General features: G+C 43.7%; 1 protein-coding gene across 6 annotated transcripts in view; it reads right to left on the bottom strand.

Annotated features, from left to right (window-relative positions):
- Positions 1 to 1,931: 1,931 nt before the first annotated feature.
- The window catches only part of klhl13 (kelch-like family member 13), a 50,335-nt gene continuing 34,180 nt past the window's right edge, over positions 1,932 to 18,086 (bottom strand). For 4 of the 6 annotated variants that reach the window (XM_036143198.1, XM_036143199.1, XM_036143195.1 and 1 more), the window contains 3 exons: positions 17,228 to 18,023; positions 12,720 to 12,833; positions 2,024 to 2,511 (listed from right to left, as the gene is read on the bottom strand). In XM_036143198.1, the coding sequence (XP_035999091.1) occupies positions 2,024 to 2,511; positions 12,720 to 12,833; positions 17,228 to 18,023 (1,398 nt within the window). Of the gene's footprint in view, positions 2,512 to 12,719; positions 12,834 to 17,227; positions 18,024 to 18,086 lie in introns of all 6 variants that reach the window. The other 2 variants (XM_036143196.1, XM_036143200.1) reach the window with 1 other exon arrangement.

Genomic DNA, 18,086 nt, shown 5'->3' with positions numbered 1-18,086 from the left:
ATCTCTGAAGTACTCGGGTTCACATACCGTCACCTTGACAAAAATGTCCCACGCAGGCCCAAATTTATATAATATTCAGTGGAATGTCCCCGAGTGGGTTTGGCACCAACCAGAGAAGATGCTGCCGTTAATTCTGGTTGATTTCCAGGCCGACTCACATTATGAAAGATTTGTTGACCGTGCTCAAAAGGTAATGGGTTTTAGGAAGCCCAGCCCAGAGGCCTAAGCTGACCATCCCAGAACCGCTTTTAAGGCGTTTAAGCTTAAGGTTTCAAACATCTGACGCAGTCACCCTCTGAACCGGAAACTCTTGGAGCAGCTTCGCTCTCCCCAGCGGAGCGAGTTTTACAACCAACTCCAACAAAATAGACGCCTTTGAGGTTGACTAAATGGAGACGGACAAATGCGGTCTGGAGAAAAGCTTTCGAGGCCAGAAGAGACAAAGACTGAGCTATTCAACAAGAACAACGTGTGGCAAAGTGAAGCCTTTAAACCGTGGAACAATGCCAACTGTTAAGCACGGAGGTGGCAGCATTATGCCGAGGGTCCGTTTTTTGCTGCTGGTCTATTTCAGAAAGTGGAGGGAATAATGAAGTAGGAAGATTAAGAAGTAAAATTCAACAAAGTCCATCAGGACAGTGATGCCAAACTGCAGATGGATAGAGCAGGCCATCATTCAGCCCCATTGAAAAAGCATGGACTATGTTTGAAAGTAGATTCTGTGGCAAGAAAACAAACAACTGACACCATGAAAGTAGATAAGAGTGGTCACTTCATTAAAAAAAATCTATTCTTTTTTCCTTCACTGCATAATAGTACTGAACAGAACCACGTCTGGTCATCAGCTTGGTCACACTGCTGTGATCCTGAGTTCCCGTTCCTTAAGCAGCGTTTGTCTGGCTGATGCGGCCATGTTGCTCACTCCGGCACAAACAACACGCCTTTATGAAAAGCGTTGGAGTTAATGACTGCAGGCGGGCCGATCCCAATTTTGGAGGTAGTCCTTTGGTAACCTCGCTCTGTGGGAGCGACAGTTTGGGCCCCACAGATGTGGGCTTTCAGAACGTCATCTGGATATCTCTGTCCAATGAGATCGGCTCCTATGATGAAAATCCCTATTTGATACTGCCGGTAAAGATTTGGCTGGTTTTAAGGCTCCGCCCACATCCTCGCCTCTCCTGCTCAGTCCGCCGCGGCCTCTTCCTCAAAATTTTTTCAAATTAAATAAAAATGTCTATAAATTTATATTAAGCCCCAATTATTTTGGACCTTGATTTAACAAATTTAACTATATAAAATTTAACAAATTAAAATCCATGCATGCAATCCATGGGTTTAAAAAAACAAAACCAAAAAAAACAAAGTTGTAAAATGATCCCACCGCGAAACCCTGAAGCAAATAATCACATCAGTTCATTTTACTTTTTTATTTTTTTTAAATCGTTTATTAAATTTAGAAAACGTCGTTTCATTAACAGTTTCATACCAACAGCAGGAAAGAGCTGAAACTGTAAAGAGACGCGGTCGGGGCCCGGGTCAACCCCTGAGTTAAAAACCATCAGTCCTGCAGCTCTTCTGTCACTATACCTCTGTTGCCTGGGGGGGGGGAGATGGGGGGGGGGTCACCTGTAATTCAACCTGGCATAGAGTAGAAGAGAGTCACAACGTAGTCAACATCTCAAGGTAGAACGCCAAAAGAACCGGGACGTAAGAAAACTCTGTGGACATCAGGTAGAAAAGTTGATTTGCAAAGTCAAGTCAAGGTATTTCCTGCCAAAATATGCCGAGTACGCAACGTTGACATGTAATTAGGTCGCCAAGCCGTGTCCTGTGGAGCCTTCACTCAGGGGGGGGGGGCTTTCTGCACAGCTGTAGGGGGGATTGTGGACTCAGGGATGCAGAACGGGCGTCTGAGAAAGAAGTGCAAACAATGTCTTTAAGGAGTGTTTATTGAAACGCTTGCATGGGGGAAGGTTGAAGGGGGTTTGAACGGAGCAGAGCCCCCCCCCCCCCTCTTCGTTTATCAAGGCGCCGAGAGGGGCGACTCTCTGGAGGGCGAGCCCGAGATGTCCTCGGGGGGGAAAACGGTGAGCGTGCAGGCCCGGATGCCGCCTAGCGACTCGGGCAGGTCGAACACCTTCTGCCACTCGTCCTTCTCCGGGTCGTATTTCTGGACTATCTCCACCATGCAGCGGTTGTTCCACGAGTAGCCGCCCACCACGTAGATCTTGTTCTCGAAGACGGCCACGCCCACGTCGCTCTGGCCTCGCAGCATGGCGGCGATGGGCGTCCACAGGTCGAGGGCGGGCGAGTAGTACTCGCAGCTGAGCACGTCGTCGTAGTCGCTGGTGCCGCGGAAGTGGTTGCCCCCGATCACGTAGAGCCGGTCGCCCACCGTGCACATGCAGTGGAGGCCGCGCACCGTCGTCATGGGCGCCTTCTGCGTCCACTTGTCCGCGTCCGGGTCGAAGCACATCAGCTCCTTCTGGAAAGTGTCATGAGTGATGCCTCCTGCAGCAAAAAAAAAAAAGAGGGAAGAAGAAGAAGAAGGAAACTTAATCCTCAGCTTCTGGGGAAGGAAAACGCTTTTTATGGACGTGTCAGTCAGATTCGTGAGTCATCCACTGAACAATTATCTTTTTTCTAGGACGTGCTGAGCACCAGCCATAATGCTGCCCTCAGCTCAGGTTCTTTGTTGTTGTTTTTTTTTACTCATCTTTCCACGATCCCCACATTACAAATGCAGCCAATAAAACAGATTAAACACTAATTACACAAACTAGAGCAACATCGGTTGTTTCCCCCCCCCCCACCACCACCACCACCACCACGCGTTCATTGTGAGCACTCGGCACAAAGCGGGACGTCGTTACAAAGCCCCGGTTAACATATGCACAAACAGACGGGAGATGCCGGCAACACAAAAAGCTGATGGGGAGAGAAATAAAAAAAACTGGAGGAAAAAAAAAAAGTATACAGGACATGTCTACAGGGAGGGCTTAAAATAAAGAGGAACACAATCCCAGCATGCATTTGGGTGGGAGCCAGCTCCCTCCCTCCCTCCCCTGCACACGCATATAGGCGGGGTGACTGGGAGCGAACGCAGAGAAGGATTTGCGGAGCGTGCCGTGAACAGCCCCCCCCCCCCCCTTCCAGCACCGTGTGCTCGGCTCATTGTTCAGGCCTAATCTGTGCGTTCAGCTGCCGTGACTCAGATCTGTGATGCTGCACCTTCTTAGCTGATCAAACGACGAGATAGCCCGACTACGTTATCCAACATTTGTATGGAGCGATTATAAAGCCCGGCAAGAAAGGAGTGCTGGAGTTCACTCCGGAGCTTTGTGATTCCTCCCAAAGGGAGGGAGGGGGGTGGTGTTACTATTTTTGATCCGTTTTAAAGGGTCTGGCTTTTCCCCCTGATGCGGTGCCGTCTGATCAGGATCCCAGCGTCTCAACGTGTGATCACCAACATTAGAGAGGCACCGTGACACAACGCGTTTCTAACCAAGCTGATCTCATCCTTCAAACCAACAGTCTCTCCTTTATTAGACGTCGCAGGACGGCCTGCTATTATTTGGGTTTCGTGCAGCGTGCGGCCATATGGCGCCGCTTCAAAAACACTTCCCCCGTGCAGCCAAGCGGACGGCGAATAACTGCAGAGTCGTTTTGTACGGGCAGTGACCTGGATGAACGAGAGCCGGCACACGCGGGACTCCAGCAGATGATGAAGGGGGGGGGGGGGACTAACACAGGGTCGTTTCTACAAACAGCCAATAACAACGGCAGGTGTCAGGAGTTCAGACCCTGCAGGAATATCACCCACAGACGATCTGCACTCGTCTCTGATGTTAAATCCCTCAAGAGGTGAGAGACGCGGTATTGATCAGTGGAGCCATGAACGCAGCTCTGTTAGGACCAGAAAACCAACTAAAAACACCCGGACCGCAGCACAAATCTCACTTTTCAGAGAGATTTAGAAACAGAACTGGCACATTTACAACCCCCTTGGCATTCGCGTTGCATAAAAACAGTTTAGACCAAATGAAGAACAAGGTGGTGAAGAAAGTAATCTGGCCCTTGCAGATGATTTCTGTTTTGGAAAAAAATGTTCATACTTGAAATGCTTGAATCACAGAAATGTTAATAGTCAGACCAAGAAGATCTGAGTAAATTATCTATTCACTCAGGTTTACTTGGGTAAATAAAAGAAACATTTCAAAAAGAACATTTCCTTAATTACTGTAAAAATGAAGAAAAATTCCAAACCAACCTGGTATAAAAACAGTTTTTACTTGTTATTAAAGAGCCACATCCAGGCCTGATCACTGCCAGAGCCACAGAACCAAGAAATCTCTTAAATAGAAGCTGCCTGATATGACGGAGGTAGATTAAAGGAACAACACGTCATGTCCTGATTAACAGAAGAGAAATCCACATCCACCAGTCTGTAAAAAAGGGATAGAAAGGCCTTTTTTACAGACTGGCGACCCCAGCGAATCACAGTATGACGCATTATTAACAAACGCAGAAAACAAGTAGCAGTGGTGAAGCCCGAGATCCACAAGCTTCTATAAAACACACTGTTGGTGAAAGGAACCCATTGTGAACCTTCCCAGGAGTGGATGGCAAACCAAATTATTCAAAAGGTTGCATTGGGAACTTCGACAAAAGAACTAAGAGCATCATCTAAAGCACTGCATGACTCAGTTAAGGTCAATGTCCATGATTCAACAATAAGAGATTAAGCAAAAAAACCACTGCTGGCAACAAGTAACACAAAACTCTCTTTCACATTTACCAAAAAACATCTCCATGATTCCTAAGACTTGTCCATGTCTACCTTTCACCAACAGTCCCACCCGGCAGTGGCAGTGTGACGCTCCACGGCCGCTTTGCTGCTCCAGAACCTGGAGGACTCGCCATGATTGATGGAACCATGAATTCCTGAAAGAGGATGTCCGACCACGTGTCTGTGACCCAAAGCTCAAATGCAGCTGGGTTATATTCTGAAGGAGTGAGTTTTGGATTTTGCTCCTTCACAAGCCAACGTCAAGATTGCAAGAAATATTTAAAATACACATGAAATATCTCACTCTTTGTAATGAACCCATTTATTTCTGAAATGAGCAACAAACCACATTTTGAGCTTCCGGTTCTTCGTTGTGGACAAAGTGAGCTATTTTCAGTATGCTTGAGGTGCTTAAACAAAACAGCTAAAGCACAGCTGCTGCAAGATGCTATTTGAAAGGAAACCATTTTTGACAAGAGGCACATCTGCTGTTCAGCGGGACATCAACCGCTACGGGCAACTTTATACTTTTATTGTTTTGCAAAAGACTTTTTGGGGTGTGAAAAAGCCAGCTTATTGTACAACAAATGGGTGTGTTTTGTCAAATTTGTGAAGGGGATACAAATTACGCACATACCAAGAAGGTTAAACATATTACAAAGTTTCATTCTTTCGATCATGAATGGAAAATGTGCTAATTGCTGATGTGAGAAGCTAAACAGTTTAAAATGTCATTGAAACAATTTTGTCTTTGAAATGAGTAAAAATCCAGTTTTAGAAGTGTTATTACACGCATTACACGTGCAGGGTGATGTCTCTACTAACAAACAATCACTGCTCATGGCAGGAAGGCTCGAAAGAAAAACATTTCTAGTTTTGGCATTCATAGTTTTTAAAGAGAAATCAGAACAAGCAGAGATCAAAACATGGCCACAAATCTTTGACAGGAGCCACGATTCATTCTTCCGTTTAATCAAATTTATCCAAGGAGTTGTTTCATTTACCATCGAAGATCTTTTCAAAAGCATGAGTATATTCAATAACTTAGTAGCGCATTATTCAACGAAGGCTTAAATTTGTCCTTGCTCTAGCAGAAGGTCTTTCATAAGTGTAAAAAAAAAAAAACCCTCACGCCACACGGTTGAAGGGAATTGGTGCACAAAGACAGCATGTTGCAAAAACTAAAGCTAAATCTTTTTGCTCGTCCATAGTTGGAGCGGGAAAATGGCAAACAAAACAGTTTTGTTTGCTCAGTCGTGTAGCTGAACATTTCCGAGGAGTAAATCTGCTTCTTACCTTTCATGGAAGAGTGGCTACAGGGAAACCTTTTCTCAGAACAAGACTGGTGGCCTTTTCAGAAAACGGTATAGACCACGGAGGCTCTCTTTAAGCTGGCCATGTCCGGCAAACAATTTGTTCTTGTAAAAAGAAACCGTCACGAAACCGGAGCGTGACAACGGCGCTGCCAGTTATGACGGAGGGCCGCTGGCCGCTTTGTAGCGCAACCCCCGCACATCACACCTGCCTGCTAAATACACACCTCCCCGGCCAGATGTGCAACAGATGGCCGGTCAACTTGAACCTCAATCTGTTCTGTGCAACACAGCGAGATAAGGTAAGGAGGCGTCTCAGGCACGGCTTCAAACGCCGCAGTCACGAAACCCTTTCTTCGTTGTCCGTTGAAGACGAGCTGCCTCTGACCAATCAGGTAATCAAAAGAGGAGACGTCGACTTCAGACTCTGTGATTTTAGCAAAAAAAATAAACCCGGCAGCGTGGGATCACGGATGGTGTCGTGTGGTATAGACGTCAACGCAATGCATACAGTCTTGCAAACCCATTTTAAAAGAAAGAAAAACTAAATCTTGGAATCTTGGAAATGATTTCCGATCACTAGATCATTCCCATGACCCACAAAGACTGCTTGCCCCATAGGAGTCGACCGACACGGGCCTCCGACTACCTCGCTTGGCACTGGTACCTTCACAAAACCCATAGACGGCAATACGGCATCTTAATCTCCCCTTAATGTGTTTTATGAAAGGGGCCACTAATAAACGTGTTATTAAATATAACACTACCCGGTGTTACACAATAAAAAAAGTAATTGGTTGCCCCTCAAATCTGAAGGAAATAGGAGAGCTGAATCTTCACCCATAGGGATGCCCAGTAGTAGTGGCAGCACGATGCTGTGAGGCGTCCTCCAATGACTGCTCTACACGAATGTTTCAGCGACTAGAAACAGGCGAGTAAAGAGAGTGTTGTTCTGCTCCAGAGCACGCATGGCCTTGTTGTTCACCTTCAGACGTGAAAATGTCCTTAAGTGGTTCAAACCAAGCTCCGACTTGAAGCCAATTAAATATCAACGAGACTAGAAAACGGACGTCTGACAGCCTCCCCCCCCCACCCCCCGTTCCAAACTGACAAAGCTGAAGAGGATTGCAGAAAGGAACGGTGGATAATCCCCTAAATACAGGTGTGCACGGCAAGTCGTGTTATTTCATGCCCAAGAGGCTTCGGAGCTGCAGACGCTGCCAAAGATGATTCAAACAGTCGAGTATGAGATCCGAGTGCTTGTCTCAGTGAAACATTGAACTTTCTCTTTAGGGGGAAAAAACGCCACCGAGAGAAAAACCGTTGAGAGTTAAATTGTGTGTATATAGCGATCTGAAAAATAAAAAAAAGGCACAGCAGAGGCGGGAGTTTAATACTAATGTCTGAATTCTGCCGAGCCGCTCCGGCGCTGACGGCCTGTGGACTGAGTGCATTTGTCAGGTTCACCCAGCTGACAGGATACCTTCAGACAGCACGGCGGCGCAGACGGGGAAAGTGACCTGATGCGCTGTGACAGACAGACAAGGAAGCGCACTCCAGCGCGGGGGTCACCTTGCACCGCGAGACTATAACCCCCTGAGACCGTGGGAGCTGGTGAAGCCGCAGAGCAACAAAACTCTCTGGGAGCATTTTTTTTATTGAAGCTCAGTTTTCCCCTTCTAACAGCGGCTGTAATCAAGCGGCCTGTGCTGCCCAACAGTTCACAATCTTTTAGGTGGTACAGGTGCAGAGCCTGCTCGCACAGGGACAAAATTTATCACCCGACTGGCCCAATAACTGCATCGTAAAACTGTATTTTCAGCACATAGGGAATAGAAATAGCAAATGATGAGTAAAGAACAACAAGTAGAGACGTGTGTGGCAAGAGTCCATTTCACTTTAGGTATCTGCACTACAAAAAACAGAGAGACTATTAATTCATTTTCATCTTCAGTATCTTCAGCGTCTTCTGGTCTAGCTGGTTTTAAATATCGCTTGTTCTTGAAGCTTAATGTGAAAACGATCTAATTAAGGAACACTTTCATGATCCGCGCTAATAATGGTGTGCTGAAGTAATGACAGAGATCCTTCATCCTGCATTAGTTGATTTAGAATGAAATCAATAAAGGGCAACATGTTCAGTTCATTTGTCAGTATTTCTCTGTTTTTGTTTGCCAACAAGGCAACACTGCTGATAACTGCTAAGAAAATATAAATAAAAACTACATAAAAATTGATTACCAACCGTCTTATAACTGCCTCGACTCAGAGTCTTCATACGGTAGAAGAAAATACAACTACCGTATTTTTCGGACTTCAGTTCATTTGTCAGTATTTCTCTGTTTTTGTTTGCCAACAAGGCAACACTGCTGATAACTGCTAATATAAATAAAAACTACATAAAAATGAATTACCAACACCCTGAACACATTAAAGATCCGTCTTATAACTGTCTCGGCTACAGCTCGACTCAGAGTCTTCATACGGTAGAAGAAAATACAACTAGCGTATTTTTCGGACTCCAAGTCTCACTTTTCTTTTATAGTTTGGCCAATCCTGCGACTTATAGTCAGGTGCGTCTTATATATCAAACTTCAATGATAAATCATATTGACCAGCATGAACCAAGTAGTAAACGTTACTGTCTATAGCCCCAAGAGGGCGCTTTAGGTTTGTCAAAACTATCTGCTGTTCTTGTACCACTTAAGAAAATGCATCGTAATATTAACTCAGATAAAAAAGACACATGTTTGTATGTTGTTCCGCTGTTTCAGTCTGCATTCATGCAGCAGAGCGCTGCGTGGAGCAGCTAGAACGGCCCAGACGACGACAGAACCCTGTTATTGGGCTGATTCAGGTGAAGCTAATAACAGCTAGCGCTAGCTTACAGGGCGTTTTACAACTCACGCTGAGCTGTATGCTAGTCTCAAACATTCGTGTCGTACTGTTAGCTTAGCACCGTTATGCTCACGGTCTAATTTCAGCGTAACTTCGACAACTTTCAGCGTAACGGGCCAGTACGCTGAAATGAGCTGAAGAGAACTTTTCAAGTTGGTGTTGGTAGCTTGTTATGCTAATGTACTCCATTCAACCTCCCAGTCATGTTATTCAGCCGATTGTGGATGTAGCTGAGCAATTAGTTAAATTGCCTTACCAGATTAAATGTCAGTTTTTAGTCTTGGATTGTGTGAAATACATTTCTTGTGATTATCTCATCCAAACTAATTTGAGTACTTCATTTTATCCCGACTGAATGTGATCATCAGGTCGGGAGGTAGCATTTTTTCACCGTCTACAGCTCATAAATTGTGTTAACTTTGACTGTAATAGACTGTAAGTCATCAACGCCTGTTTGCAGCCATCCACGGTGAAGGACTGAGCACAATCCTTCATAATTATAACGTTAATTTCGGAGTTTTAAACCCCATCTATGTTTTTAGGCACAAATCAAAACGATCCCCATCCCAGCTGCAGCGTGTCTGGTTAATGATCATTTGGGACACGTCCCTCAGGCTTTATTTGTCTGCTGGCGCTATAAATTTCCCTCTGACTTTGGAGTGATCATAACTCAGCTCAGTGGTGTAAAGGCAGTGAAATTATCACTAGCTTATGGCCAGGACAATAGGTTTTAATCTCTGGAGCCCACTCTGCACTTCTCTCGCCTCACAATGATTAGGACACAGAGGATGCCAACGAAATGCCTTTAAAAACGTGTTGCAGGCACACCTACACCGTTCTCCGGACTTTGCAGCAACTCCAAACAACGTCATCTGTAGCAGCTGTGACGGATGCATTGGTTATAGTTTTATTCTGACAATGAGACCCTCTATCCCACACTCAGTCGCTGAGGAAGACGTTGGCTGCGGACGTCATATCCTCGTTTTGGGCTACACAATGGCACCCAAAAAAGGCAAAAAACAACAAAAAGAGCCAGGCTAAATATAGTAAAAGAAAAAAAAAACACAAATGGACACATTGTTTCTCCTCATCTGCTTTTTCCAAGACGTTTCATGATTTAAAAAAAAACTGACCAACTGTGAGGGACACTACTAATCGTACTGCGTGTAACTGCATATGCATAAAAAACTTTACAACAGCCTTGGAAAAACTTAATGATGTACGACGACTGGTGTGAAATGTTCCCGTTCAGAGCATCAGAGAACTTCAGGATGATCCTTTATGCCGCTCATGTGCTGCAGAAGGGAGATTTTTCTCGCTGCCAGGAGGGATTAACGGTGTCTGTTGTATGTTACACCTCCTACACCTTCAGTTCTCCCGGCTCCATCCTCTAAATTCCCCTCCACCGGCACAAACGTTCTCTCCTTTTGTTACATCGCTCTGGATTAGTCACACTCAGAAACTAGGGCTCATCTCCATACCGCAGGATGTGTTTCCAGTCGCAGGAACAAGTGTTAATGTGACGCCTAGGGAGCAAGCAGTGATTGCCCAAAGGTTCACTCTCAGTGTCAGCGACGTGTTCCAAACCCTGGACCAGCGCTAACTTTAAAGGCATGCTTCGGACAAAAGTGTGAGGAGACAGATGCCACAGTCACACATTTTTATAAAATGTGTATCTAAGTAAATCAAAATAACTATCAAACTGACCAAATATAAAAATATTAAGTACACAACAATGCAAAATAGAAATATTAATGCAGTGTCTTGCAAATAATTCTTACCTGTTGAGCTTTTTACCAAGAAAAAAAAGACAGAAAAATCTGAAAAGTGCGGCCTGCATTTGCAATAAGCGCTTTTTACAGAGAGCCTAGGGCTGGACGATAATTCAATAACAATATATATCGATCAATAGACGTGCGACGCGATAGGAATAAACAGGGTCGATAAAACTTCGATAGAAACAGTTTTCCTTCCTTCCTTTCAGCCTATCATATTAGTTGATGCTACAGTCACTACTTCCTCTCGACCAATCGTAATCGCGGACCCAGGCACGCCGTCACAAAGCCCCGCCCTCTCAAACCACAACACAGAGCATGTGAATATGTCGCAGCAAGCAGCGGCGGAGGAAGCGGTCCCAAAACGGGGTTTTACTAGTTCGCCAGTCTGACAGAAATAAACCAGTGATTTGTAAAATTTGCAAGGAACCGGTAAAAACAAAGTCTGGTAACGCAACCAACTTGTTTCATCACGTAAGTCGCTCACACCGGCAGCAGCGCGAGCTGTTTCAGCCCTGCGCCGCTCCGCGTCATCTTCTGAGAAATCTTACGGAGCTTCTTCCAAATCAAAGCAGGTATAGCAGCTAAACTGGGCTCCATTCTTTGTGATAAAATGGTATTGGTATATTTATTTTGGTCATTTTACTGGTCACTTTAGGTTATTTTTTGTCAGTATTTAATAACATAACTCAGGTCTCTTAAGTAATTTTTCTTTAAAAAAATTCTGTTATGGTTAAAAAACTTGGTTAAATAAAGATTTAATTGGAATTCTGTGTTTGTGTTCTTTATTAAATCAAATCATTTAGCAATATCATAAAATGTCCAGGCAGAGCTGCACATAAAATATGGTTTTAAATATTTTCAATAATTATCAATATCGATCAATATGCATTTTTTTTTAATCGATAAACTTTTTTTCTATATCGTCCAGTCCTAAGAGAGCCCCATGGTAACTCTGGAGGAGCAGCACAGATCAGGTTGAACAAGCTTGGCAGGACGACACCTATTTGAGGACTCCACAACTCTGACCTTTAGGGCTGCACAATAGCAACGGCTGCTTACGTGCCTTATTTAGGAAGGTATTACATGTCAAGTGTTGGGAATTCAGGTTCCGTATATCAGTAATATATTTAGCAAATTTGGAGGAACTGTAAATGTCTACTGGAGAGTTGTCAGGACAATGTAACACAGTACAGAAAAATTGGCCTCAATGGAAGAATGGTAAAACGCATTTTCCCCAGACTGCCAAAAGAGGACACATCAAACATGAAAGAAGATGCTCTGGTACGATGAGAGCCAGATTTGAACCACGGCGTAGGCTATGAGTGGCAGAAAACGAACCCGGCACATGACAGTCAACACACGATGCCCACTGTGAAGCCAGATGGCAGCATCGTGCTGTGGGGGAGGATTTAAACCAGGAAAGCTAGCCGGAGGTGACAGGAAGATGGGTGGAGCTGCACACGGCGGCATTACCGCAAAACACCCACTCAGGAGAGCAGAAAACAATAAAAACATCCTTTACTGTGCCACAGCCGGATGATTCAGAGACGCATGTCAACGCTACCACAAAAATATAACAGAGAAATAAGAATTCCTGCTCCTGCTACGACCAAAATAAAAACACTACGTATGTCAATGTGTTCGTTATGTTGACGTAAAGAATTTGGCAAAATTCAACATTTTTATTTTGACTTTCATTTACGTACCCAAAGGGGTACAGAAAAAGACATTTAGCAGGCATTTGTAGAGCTTTATACACGACGGAACAAGCTGCTGTAACCAGTCTAGTTGTAACAAATCTAAACGAGGAAAAGGGTTAATGGATATATTTGCGAGGCACTGTAGTTTATGGGTAGAAATCTAGATCGAATAAAATTATATGTTTGAATTAAGCACAAACATCGGCTAGTAATTTTAGACCAACTCCCAGGATGCACTTACCTGAAATATACATGTAACCACCGTAGACCGTCCCAGCGTGGCCGTAGTGTGGCTCATTCATTTTGGCGACATAAGTCCATTCGTTTGTCCTTGGGTTGTAGCACTCCACAGTAGCTTGAAGATGGAGAAAAAAAAAAAAACGACAGCATTAGTAGAAAGTAGGTCAAGACGCAACTGAAGGGGACAAACGGGCAGCAAATGAGGCCTTGGAGGGTCTCAGTGTGGGATCTGAAACAGGGATTTAAACACAGTACACATCCTCACAGCCCCCCCACAACCGGGGTCTCATCCTGACATCGCTGACTGTGCAGGAAATTGGTAGATTGCGAGATCCTTTATCCTAATGTGCCCGAGGATCGGTTTCCAGCGATCTGAGATCCAAGAACAGGGACGCTGGGAATCATGAGTGATAATCACAGGCGAGCGACTGACTGCTTGTTATGACCCCCCCCTAACAAGGAAGACATCAACATTACTCTGCGCTTGAAGTAAGATTAAAAATCATCTGCGGTCTATAGCTCTATATCGCCATGAAGAGGCGCACAGGTCTTCATCGTAGCGGACAGTCGCCAAATTACTCCGCATTTAGAAAATCTGTAATCATGGGATTAAAAACTGATGGATTTACTCGCTGCATTCCAGATATTAATAACAGCTTGTTTTTAAACCATGAAGCTAATGGCTGAATGAACTGATGTATAAATATATAAAATGGAAGCGCAGGAAAACACACATTTCTTCCTAGACTTTAAAACAGGCGAATTACACTTCAGGGAAATAGAAGTGATGCGATCCCCAAACGGTGTAACGTACTCATCGAACCATGAAAACGCCCCTCTGTGAATGTGGCTTGATGAAGCTGAGGCTTCCTTTTTTTAAAACGAGGGCATTCCAGACGCGACAATAAAACCCCACCCATCTGACCCATCCAGAGTAAACAAACACGGCGGATGGGGACGGGCACGTCCAGGAATACATCGGGCCCCTAGCCGCATGCGGAGCGAAGGCAGAGGAACATAAAGCTGAATAAGGCGGTCGTGCAGACAGGCGGTGAGCTCGGCCTGTGTTCTTTGGTCTAATTATAACCCAAAATAGAAGACGGCTCCTCTCCTGGTCTACTGGAGTTATACGGCCGGGTTTAAGTACTGGGTGGCACCTCTTTGTGGTTTTAAGGCTACGGGTGACGAAGGCCCAGACTGCTTTACTGGGCATCAGAGGAGGACGAGGACAGCATACAGATGTGTGCGCGGATTGATCTGCTGACAAAGTTTCAAGAATCAAAATGTCCGAAAATTTGCGATTCAGCTTAGGGCTGAACAATTAATCGCAGTTTCAATATAATCGCGATTTAAAAAAACGCAATTTCCAAATCGCAGAGTCTTTAATTTTTGGCTATGTAATAATTACGGAATTAGACGCATCCTTTAGGTGTTGGTAAAATGTTTAAAGTGGGTTTGCCTCCACATGGAAGGGAAGACAGTTGCAGCAGTGAGATAATCTAATTTTATTACTTGTTTTAGAGTTTGTATAATCATACAAAGCATTAAGTACAGCTCAATCAGTTTAATACATAGACTTGCTTGTTGGTTGCACTTTATGTTCAACAAGGATTGATGTCCAAATCAATTAAAAGCTGTTCTCTTGAATAATATTCTGATTAATAGAAACATTAAAACTTCTTGTTTTCAATAGTCCTTGTTTACAAACATCTTTATTTAGAGGCCATTTTTGTTGCTTGTGGTTAACGCAGAGAAAAGTCAAAATTGCAATTTTGGTTGAAAATATATTGTAGGCAGAACGCAATCATTACTGCTCTGAGTTTAGATGCTGCGGGTCTTTTAGCAACTAATCTGCACAGCGAGGAAACAAAATGATTTGTTGTTTGTATATGTTTAAAAAGACATGATAAATTAAACTGAAAAAAAAAAAAAAAAAAAAAAAAAATCGCATTAAATCGCAATATTAAGAAAAAAAACAAAAAACAAATCGCAGTTAGATTATTTTCCAAAATCGTTCAGCCCTAATTCAGCTCAAAGCCGTTTCTGACAGAGTGACTTTGCGAACACTTTAAGCTGCGAGGGGCGCGTCGGCTGCCGTTGCCACGCCTCCGTCCGTCCGTCAGCGGTGATCCTGTCAAAGCTTCAGCCGGGTCTCCATGTCATGTGTCTCTGAAGCAAAGACACTAAAACCTCAACGTGTACAGATATGCTTCTTGATCGCAAGATTTGGGAGGATTTCTATGACACTTTTAGATGATGTGCAGATGTTATTAAATGAGCACCTTAAAGAGAGAAAATACTCGCATAAAGTCTTAAATAAATAAAGAAGCAAATCTGATTCCACATTTTAGTACAGTGATGATAATATTTACCTTTTAGCAAGGTCAGTCCACTTTAAATTACATTTTCTATTAAAATAGATTCACTATAAAAAAAAGCTCTCTTTTGCAGTTACTCTGTGAAAGTGAATGAATTGAGTTTCTGTGTTTTGCTTGACGTCTAAAACCAAGTTTAAAGCCCAGATCTAAGGAGGTCTACCCAAATGAATCCCAAAAATATTTGGGATTTGGGATTATTTCATCACTATTTTTTAGGTTATGTCCAGGAGAACCTTTTGCCTACACCAGCCTGGATTTGACAAAAGTTTGAGGTAAGGAAGTTTGATAAAGAAGGAATTTTACATATAACTAGGACAAACTTTATTGTTTACAAAGTCCGATTAAAAAAAAAAAAAAAATCTTTTCGTTTACAGAAAACGCAATAAAAGGCCAGGAATCAAACTTTTTTCATGCTCCGTTTTCTGCTTTCCACACTTATCCAGACCTGAAAAATACATTTCCAGACCATCAAAGACAACTTGGTAGCTGCATTAGCGTCCTTGTCTCAGTAACTGTGGTTAATGCCAACAAAAAAAAGACAGACTGGAAACTAAGCAAACGCTCTACATGTAAATATCACAGTATCAGCGCATATTAATGTTATTCAAGGACTGTTTGGTAAGCAATATTCATTGGTTGGCATTTTCCAATTATAAATACGGCCCTCGAATGAAAATATTCAGCCTGTTGGATGGAGTCTCGCAGCAGCAGATGTGACCGTCTGACACAGACGCGAGAGCTCCAGATGCTAAATGTCACAAAGCGCGTTGGAAGCCTTAATATCGCCTAATGGTTGTGCAGACCTAAGTCAAAAGGAAAGCGTGGCTGTTTGCGGAGAACAGACTGCTGTTGTCAGGGATTATAGCTTGAATTAACACGATCGGGCGCAAAACAAGAACTTCAACATGTTTCAGTTTTTTCTTCTTGTAAGACAGGGTTGTCAAACATACGGCCCGCCAAACAATTTAGTCCGGCCCAGTGGCATTATCATTATTCAAATAAATAAATAAAATGATTTATATATATATATATATATATATATATATATATATATATATATATATATATATATATATATATATATATATATATATATATATATATATTTTTATCCAGTGTCCTGTCTGGCAATGTGGCAATAAGAATTGTTGTCTTAATGCCAAAAAGAGCTCATCAGATTTGACTTTCACGAGAGGAGCAGAACTGCTTTTGCCATAGTGCTCCGCTTGATTTATGAATGTGAATAGTTTTATTATGATTCATGCGGGGAATATCTCAAATGATATGGACACTACAATGGGAAAGTAGGAGAGGAAAGGAAGAACAAGAAGAACAAAAGAAAAGGTGAAAGAAAGAGGAGATAAAAAGAGAATGATAAAACAATTATTGAAAAAAAACATGTACTTCGTTTAATTGAAAATATGTAGTTCCTATATTGTCCACGAGGGGCGCTGTTTTAATCAGCAGATGGTAGCACTGAGCTTCAGATGTGTAAAATTGATTTTGAATAATTTCTTAAGTTTTATCTGTTTGATGCATTTTGTCATGCAGGACAGTGTTTTTAAGTTCCAAAAAATGTGAATAAATGTTTTTCAACATTGTATAATCACTGTGATCAGTTCTTATGCATAATGCACTTAAGTAAATGTTTAACTGAGTAAAAGTATTGTTGAAATTGCACAAACGCTGAGGTTATTCATAATATATTGTGTAAAAGTGAAATTCATTTAATATAAAAATCAACACGTTCACTTTTATAAGTTCTATTTAATCTTGCAATGAGTTTACTCGTGTGGCCCTCTTGAGATCAGATTAAGCTGAATGCGGCCCATAAACCAAAAGTTTGACACCCCTGTTCTAAGAGAATGATTCACACAATAAATAAACTTTAGGTCTTTAGTTTGGCGAGTCTCGTTTGATTTTTCAGACGCAATGACTTCTGTTTGCAGCAGCCGATAGAAAAATAAACACATTTAGACATAATTGTGATGCACATTTCTGAATGAGTGCGGCTAATGATCCAAGCCTCAACAAAAAACCGGCGCCTAATGGTGTCCCTTTCCTTTGGGAAACCATTTATTTTTTCCCCTCCTTTAGTTTAAAGGAAATGAAGTGCTGGATATGGACTTACCAAGCTCTCCCGCCGCGTTCCTCCCACCGACGGCATAGAGATGTCCCTTGAGCGCGCTGAGGTGGAAGAAGGTCCGCTTCTCGTTAAGGCACGCCACCTGGATCCACTTGTTGTAGCGAGGGTCGTACCGGAACACCGTGTCCACCGCCGTCTTTCCTTTGGTGTCGTAGTTGCTCTGGCCGCCCACCACGTACAGGAAGTTGCCGATGACCGCGATGCCGTGCTGGTAGCGCGGCGCGTCCATGGGGGCCAGCGCCTTCCACTCGTGCGCCTTCTCGTCGAAGAGCCGCAGCTCCTTGCTCACGACGAGCTGCTGGCGCAGAACGCCGCCCAGCGTGACCAGGTGGGCGCTGTCCGAGCGAATGGCTGTCCGTTCAGACTGCATCACCGGCTGCATGTAGGGCATCATTTGGTAGTTGCTAGCTTCCAGGAGGAGGTTGACGCAAGTGTTGTCCGTGCGCATAAAATCCACCGTCTGCACGTGATTGATGAGCTCCTGCGGGTTCATGAGGGGGAAGCGGATGTTCTTCATGAGCTTGGCTGCGTATTCCATTCGGCCGTCCTCGTAGCGCAGCCAGCGGCAGGCGGCCTTGAACAAGTCCAGCTCGGTGCAGTGTTTCAAGCTGTTGCTGGACAGCACGAAGGCCAGCCGCTCGAACGGCAGCTTGACAAACTCGCCGGTGCCCAGTAGGGACGGGAAGTTCTTCAGGATGAAGTTGTTGACGTATTTGTCCACCTCGGTCAGGTTGTACGCGTTGGCGATTCGGCCCACCTCGACGCAGTTGTCGAGGGAAACCTGCGAAATTACACGTAGTATAAAATCCAGCCAACATGACGATTAAGATGACTGGTCATCACA

Source organism: Fundulus heteroclitus, chromosome 11 (genome assembly GCF_011125445.2).
Source record: "Fundulus heteroclitus isolate FHET01 chromosome 11, MU-UCD_Fhet_4.1, whole genome shotgun sequence".
NCBI classification, from domain to species: domain Eukaryota; kingdom Metazoa; phylum Chordata; class Actinopteri; order Cyprinodontiformes; family Fundulidae; genus Fundulus; species Fundulus heteroclitus.
This window is presented reverse-complemented; position numbering and strand designations above follow the sequence as displayed.